At 44.4% G+C, this 7,628-nt stretch overlaps 1 protein-coding gene across 1 annotated transcript; it reads left to right on the top strand.

Moving 5' to 3' along the window:
* Window positions 1-623: 623 nt before the first annotated feature.
* LOC141703805 (uncharacterized) lies at window positions 624-1,097 on the top strand. The gene has a single exon (XM_074507240.1). The coding sequence runs from the start codon at window positions 624-626 to the stop codon at window positions 1,095-1,097; it is 474 nt and encodes a 157-aa protein (XP_074363341.1).
* Window positions 1,098-7,628: the final 6,531 nt, after the last annotated feature.

Genomic DNA, 7,628 nt, shown 5'->3' with positions numbered 1-7,628 from the left:
CCATCGAACTTGGGGAGTTTGATCTTGAGTATGTCCCCAGAACGGCGATCAAGGCCCAAGCTCTGGTTGACTTTGTGGTTGAGTGCACATTCTCGGGGTCAAAGGACCTCGCGCCCGGCGAATAGCTCATTCGGACTCCAGGAAAATGGAAATTCTTTGTAGATGGGTCGGTAGCTGGAAAAAAGTGTGGGGTCGTCTTAATACTCTCCAACCCCGAAGGGTTCGAGATATGCCATGCAATAAGATTCGACTTTCCTCTGACGAACAATGAAGCAGAGTACGAAGCACTCATCGCAGGGATGAAGCTGGTCCGAAGCCTTGAGGCGAAGCACCTAAGGGCCTTCAGCGACTCTATGCTGGTTGTAAAGCACTTCTCTAGAGAATATGAGCAGAGAGACCCTCGGACGAAAGCTTACGCCACCAAGGTAAAAGATGCTTCTCTATCATTTGAAACTTTTGAGCTAAGTTAAATTGGCAGGAAGAACAATGGACGGGCAGACGCCCTTTGCAAGCTAGCTTCGGCTGAGACACAGAACCTAACTGGTTCCATCTACCTCACCGAAGCCAAGACGCCTTCGATCGAGAAGAAAGAATGTCTGGAGATTCGCGGGGGGAACGATTAGATGACTCCCCTAAGGAACTTTCTGGAGAAGGGTATCCTACCTCCGGACCGAAAGGAGGCGCTAAAGATAAAGTACAGAGCGTCGAGCTACACTATCATTAATGGGAGGATGTATCGCCGATCAGTCAGTCAGCCCCTCTTGAGATGTCTAAACACCGAAGAACAACGCCAAGCTCTTGAGGCAGTGCACGGAGGAATTTGCGGCGAGCATCTGGCTGGTCGGTCCCTCGCCTTCAAAATCCTTCGCCAGGAATTCTTTTGGCCAACCCTGAAGGCCAACGCCAGCGAGTATGCCAAGAAGTGTGTACAGTTCCAACTGTTCACCACTGTCCCGAGGAAGCCCCCAGAAGAAATGACTTCCGTTCTATGTCCCATTCCTTTCGCCGTGTGGGCCGTGGACATAGTTGGCATTCTCCCAACTAGCACGAAGCAAAACAAGTACTGCATAATTGCCATTGATTACATGACCAAGTGAGTCGAAGCCCGACCTTTTTCGGCCATAACTGAAGAAACAGCAAAAAAGTTCTTCCTAGAACAGATTATTATCCGATTCGGAATTCTGAAGACTTGCATCTCGGATAGTGAGACTCAATTTATTGGAAACAAGTTTCGCAAGTTCCTGCACCACTTCAGAATTGAACAAAGATTCAGCTCAGTCGCCCATCCGCAAGGGAATGGGGCAATCGAAGCGGCGAACAAAGTAATCTTTCGAGGGATAAAGAAGAGGTTGGGCGAAGCTTAATGAAGGTGGTCAGAAGAACTTCCTTGGATTTTGTGGATCTACCGAACGACCCCTAGGACTTCAACGGGGGAAACTCCTTTCAGAATGGTCTATGGAACCGAAGCCCTGGTCCCAGTCGAAGTAGGATTGGAATCGTACCGAGTTGAGGTCTACAATATGGAAACTAACAGTTTTGGGCTAAGGGCGAACGTGGAATTACTGGAAAAAGAAAGGGAAGCTTCCCACTAAAGGAATATGAAATACTTACTACAGGCAGCCCAACATTATGACTCCAACATTAAGAAAAGGTCGTTCGGAGTAGGAGACCTAGTCCTGAGGGAGCTGGTTGCTTCTATGCCGGCCAAATAAGAAAAGCTTCAGCCTAACTTGGAAGGGCCTAACAAGGTGACCGAGGTCGTTCACCCATGAACATACAAGCTTGAAACACTATGAGGCGAAGCGATCAAAATCACCTAGCATGCCAGTCGCCTTCGAAAGTTTTATCAGTATAAAATTTCTTTTAATGTCAAATTTATACTTGAATTTTATATGAAAAGTGTAAGCAGTTCAATCGTAAATGAAAATGCACTTTCTGTCACATTTCTTTATTTACCAAATGCGCGACCGCAGAAGTGTTATCTAGGGGCGATCCCGAAGACGATAAACTCTCCGGCCGCCTCATATGTCCTACTTATGAACGAAGAATGTATTAAGAACTTAAGGGCAATCTCGCGCGAATTAAACATCCTTCACTCCACCACTATTACTTAATTTGCAATAAACACACGGTAAGGATGAATGAAGGATCTTTAGGGGCAATCTTGAGATAAGGCCTTCTCCTTCGTCCTTCCCTTATTGTTGTGATATCAAAGGAGACCAAAAGAAACCCTGTCTAGGGGCAATCCCAAAGAAGATAGGATCTTTCGGCTTCAATCACGCATATATTAAAAATATATACAGAGCAATGACGGCCTGGTCTAGGGGCAATCCCAAAGAAGACCAGCCCCTCCTCTGTATTGACCGAATGAACAACGTCATGTTGGTCAACGAGAAATCACAAAACGATCAGCATCCCTGTTCCTTCGCCCGACAGAAGCCTTTCAAAGTATTAACAGCCCGAAGTCACCTTCGGCCTTTAGCACTCATGGCCGTAAGGGATAGTAAGGCATTAAAATTGCTAAGGCGAATAAATAAATCCGAAGATGCGATTCGTTTTATTAAAATTGTTAAGGCAAATAAAGCCGAAGATACAATTCATCTTATTAAAAATTATTAAAATTGTTAAGGCAAATAAAGCCGAAGATACAATTCGTCTTATTAAAAATCGTTAAAATTGTTAAGGCGAATGAGCCGAAGATACAATTCGTTTTATTGAAATTGTTAAGGCAAATAAAGCCGAAGATACAATTCGTCTTATTAAAAATCGTTATGGCAAATTAATACGGCCGAATACACGATTAAAATAAAAGAAACAATGCTGACAAAAGACGAAAGATGCATTAAAATATAAAATCCCGAAGGCTAGTTAAATTACAAGAGCTCGATGGCAAGAATGCCAATTACAAAAAAAATTAAATTACAAGTAAAGAAGATGAACGAAGGAAGCCGCTGCAAGAGTTGGATATGACCATGGAAACACCAACGACAAACTTCGCCATCAGATCATCTTCAGTCATATCAAGCACCTCAGTGCCGGAGGCTTAGGCCTGGGGATCTTCATCCGAGAGCTCTTCATCTTCGCCGGAGGAGACAGGAGGGGCTTCAACTGCTAGCCGGCTGATAGGATCCTCCAAGCTGTCGTCCAGCAGCTGCTTATAATCCCGGTTAAGGCCATGAGCCTTCTCCAGGAAATAGTCAGCGCCGAACTGGAAACAGCGCTCTTCTGTCAGGTCCAGCTGTTTCTGCTTCTTCTGAAGCTCCTTGCGGGACTTCTTCAGCTGGACATTCTGGTGGGAGATCCTCCGGTTCGCCTTCTCAAGGGCCTCTTCTAGCTTGGCCTTGTTACCTTTCAGCACGGTGGCCTGACCGTCCAGCACCTCATTTTGGGTTTACACCTTCTTCAGTTCCTTCTCGGCCGACATGGCCCTCCTCTCCAGCTCCTTCACCTTGGCCATCTGAGTCTCCGTGTCCCAAACTTTGTCCTCCACGGCCGCAGCTTAAAGAGTCGCCTACAAAAAAGACAAAGGCAAAAGCATTAAACGAGGAAAAAAAAGGTACCGAAGGATAAAGATGAACGAAACTAGAAACAAAATTAAAAATGTACCAGGGACAAGAAGGAAAGAAGCTCTGTACAAGCCTCAGTGGGAGAAACCGAGGCAAAGGTTGGCCATTTCCGCCGAGAGCTGCAGGCCATAGCACAAATCTGAAGCCACCTCCTTCGTAGTCTGCCTCGCCGGGTACACAGTGTGGTCGGACGTCAGCACACCCCATCCGTGGAGAAAGGACTGAACGACCCCCTCCTGGCTACGGGTCCTCTTAGAGAAGTTCCCCTCTCTCACAATCTCCGATTCATCATCCTTGGAAGTAGCCGGGGCCTGGCGAAGCGGCGAGACCCTCTCAGCCTCGAGCCTCTCCTCCGTCTCCTCCGAAGGATTCGGTGTGGCCTTCTTTTCGGCCTCCTCTGCAGCCCTCTTCGCCGCCTCCTCTGCGGCCTTCTTCTCGGACGCCCTGACCTTCTTCCTTTCAATCAGGGCCTCTCTGGAAGACACTGAAACAAAAACAAGGCAAAATACGTCAGACGAATAGAAAAGAACGAATGAAGGAAAGCTACTATACAGATAATAAAAGCAAACTACGATAGACGAAGGAGAAGTTTGTTACTCCCACCCCATAAACTTAACAGCCAGTCTCTGTCCCGAAATTCTTCGGGACCCAGCTTGCTCACGCAGACATTTACCAGGGCCGCGTAGTCCTCCTTCTCCCTCTTTGTTAAACTCAGGGCGAGGAGTAGCGAATGATTCATATCCCTCCAGACGGCTATTGGGACCAGCCTCCTCTCACTCATGAAATACCAGTGAGTGTGGGTGTTCTTGTTGCTGGAATTAGTGGTCGTCCAATCTGCCCGGCCAGCTCGACGAGCGATGGTATAAAAACCCGGGCTCTTCGGGTTCCTTCTGAAGTCATAATGCCACCAGAATAGCCTCGGAGTGAGAGTGACTCCAGCATGGAGGCACCTATTCTGGAAGCAGTTAATATGGATGAACCCATTGGGGTCTATCTGCCCCAGAGCAATCCTCATCTGTTTGAAAAGATGATTCACTATCTTCAGTGCCGGCATTCGAAAGCCGCACTTGAACGCCGCCTCGGAATTCCCGACGGCGCAGTCGCCGTACCCCTCCGGTACTCCAGGCGTATCGTAAATCCACTCATTCTCCTTGGGGGCGTATTGCCAGAAGAAGTTCTGAGGGACGGAGAAATCAGAATACATCTGAATTATCCTCTCATTTAACAGCTCCAACCGGTTGTTCGCCGTCGGATAATTCGCCGCAGATCCGAAGAGATCCCGACCCATTCTCTGCGGGCGAATGGAAGATGTTCCCGCCAAAGTTCCCGACCTTGGGTCCCAATTCTCTGGAGGGCGATTCGCTCGGTCCATCTCCCTGTATTCGGAAATAGAGAGACATTAGTCCATGTACTCGGGACAAGACAAAAGGAAAATGAAAAAGATAAATGGCTGAGTACATGTCCTAGAACCGAGCAAACATAATAAGAATTTGGAGTCGGCTCCCGAAGGATGTTCCGAAAAGGCAAGTCTCCCGAAGGAAGTTCTTGCCCCCAGAAACCCTTCACCCACCTTCTTTAAACTCCAAACCGCACATCTGCACCCTGGGTCGGCCCGAAGGACGTTCTTAAGCCAAGAACCCCCGAAGAGATTTCTTGGCTAAAAAATGCCTCGCATGCCGTCTTTAAACCCATGGGGCGCCCCTAAAACTATCAAAACCCAGAAAACTCCTATTACCTACCCAGAAATGCCCCATAAACCAAAAGACAACAAAAGACAACAAAACACAACAACAAGACACACCCAAATGCCCAGGAAAAACAATCACTGGACTTGCATGCAAAACCCGTAAAAACTCAAAAGCTTGCATGAAAATGTAAGGAACATTGAGAAAAAAAGGGGACTTACTAATTCGAAGATGCTCCTGGATTGGAATGGGGTGATTTGGAAAGGTTGAGTTGTTGTTTCCTGTGACTTGAGAACTTGACGACGATTATTGTTGTGGAGAGAAACTGAAAGTAATAAAAAGGAAAAGAAATGCACAATGGCTCTTATATAGGCGCCCAAAACGATTTTAAAAGAGCGACGTCTAGGGGGTTTTAAAATGGACGTCCCAGATTAAAACGGTTGAGATTCAACGGCTGAGATTGGGCCATAAAACGACGTGCCAACAGCTGTCACATTAATGCACCACAAGTTCCCACAAGCTTGTCACATGTATGAACGAAGATCGAGGGGAAACCGAAGCAGTCACCCTAGGGTTTCTTCGCCCCAATATGGGCCAGAGTTAATGTCCATCGGCTTGCCCCCGAAGGCCCAGCCGAAGGACAGGGACATGTTGGCTATAGGCCCAATAAGGCCCATTGAACGAAGGCCCATTGGACGATTGAACTATTGTGCCGAAGGTCCATCAGGCCCATTAGCCGAAGGCCCACGGAGAACCTCAGGCCGATGCCCATCTTTCTCCCCGAACGTTGGAATACAGAAGGGACATAACGCCCCTTTTTCACCCCCTTCTTAATGATGAGTAACGGATGAGCATTCATGACAAAATTGGGCATAAAACCCCTTGAAAGGTAAGACAAAATATACACACATTCTCTCGAAAATACTCTGCTTTTCTTGTATTGTCTACCCATTTTACAACCAAATTCTTATTCTTACACCGGAGGTGAATCAGGGGTACAAACCCTCGCATTCTCTTCAGGCCTATGTCAAAGCTATCTTTACGGAGGCCGAAACCTGTTCATCCATCCGAAGGAATCTGGGCGTAACAGTTAGATTAATATAACAGGTAAACTAATTTGGTGCATAACTAGAACTAGATTTATAAGTCATATTAATCAAAAAACAAAAGAATTATACGGTGAAATTTTATAATTACACTTATTTCGATTTTTCTTAACTACATAATTTAACATCATTTATTTAATTATTTTAATCTGTGTTTTGAACAAATAATTATGAAATTTAATTTAGGCTTGATATTATTTTTAATCTCGACCCGTGCCACACGGGTCGCCAACTAGTTAACTTCAAAAACTTAAATAAGTACATATAAATTCGATGATAGGATCAAACAGATAACGGAAACCAAAGGAAGGTAAGGTATACGATGATCTGCAACTCACCACCATCATCCCTACCAAGTTGAAAAAATCATTATACTCCGCATTTATGTCAATTTGCATGACCACATTGCAATTTTGCTACTGCCAACTTGGAGCTCTTATTACCCCCCTATGCAGATTCGCAGAACCATGCTCATCTTTCATTAACAACATCGTCAACTCGCGGTGTCATATATCCCAACTATGACAGGCTTCAACAGCTGCTATTCCGGTTGAAATCGGATCTGCCCTACGGCCTACTCAATTAGGAAAATGACATTCAAAATTATGACGCTGATGTAAAACGTATACGCGCTGCAGTATATTCATCCCCAAAGATAAATATTATTGATATATTAGTAAAAATATATAGCTGCATATCTTAGAACATATGTTAAGGGCCGTACACAGATTACATATTGGTTATCTAGGTCAAGCAGTTCATTGCAAAATCTTGGAAGAAATAATAATAAACATGTAGATGTTGTTCAATTTTTGATGTAAAAATATAAGACATTATCAGTTTAGTAGCTGTGGCGTCTGTACTAGGGCTTCCTAACTTATTCTAAAATATCAAGTATATCGCATTTTTATTTGTGATGTTCATATGCTTTCAGGGTTCCCTTCATTTTTAAGATATTCACGTAACAAGTATGTGTAAAAGAAGTAAACGTTAATTCTCGCAAGAACTCTTATACTAAAAATTGTTAAAAAACCTTGAGTTCACGAGTTAATCCTTGAATATACAAGGAGGTTTTTTGAATCCATGAGAATAAGAGAAAATTCTCTAGGATTTTAATTTCAATAAAAGATTTGTAATCGTTACAATTGTTTAGATATGAATATATTATCTTAAAATAAAATAAAATCAAATCTTAATTAAAAATAAAATATTAGTTAAAAAGCGTGATCATGCAAGTTTCAGGTTTGTCGTGGTCATACAATCTTGTAACG

The sequence above is a fragment of the Apium graveolens genome, chromosome 2, assembly GCF_009905375.1.
Source record: "Apium graveolens cultivar Ventura chromosome 2, ASM990537v1, whole genome shotgun sequence".
Lineage (NCBI taxonomy): Eukaryota > Viridiplantae > Streptophyta > Magnoliopsida > Apiales > Apiaceae > Apium > Apium graveolens.
The sequence above is the reverse complement of the archived record's forward strand: the minus strand, read 5'-3'. Positions and strand labels throughout refer to the sequence as shown.

Bases quoted from the DNA above. Each gene is read 5' to 3' on its own strand.
- LOC141703805 (XM_074507240.1), top strand. From the start codon at position 624: ATGACTCCCCTAAGGAACTTTCTGGAGAAGGGTATCCTACCTCCGGAC.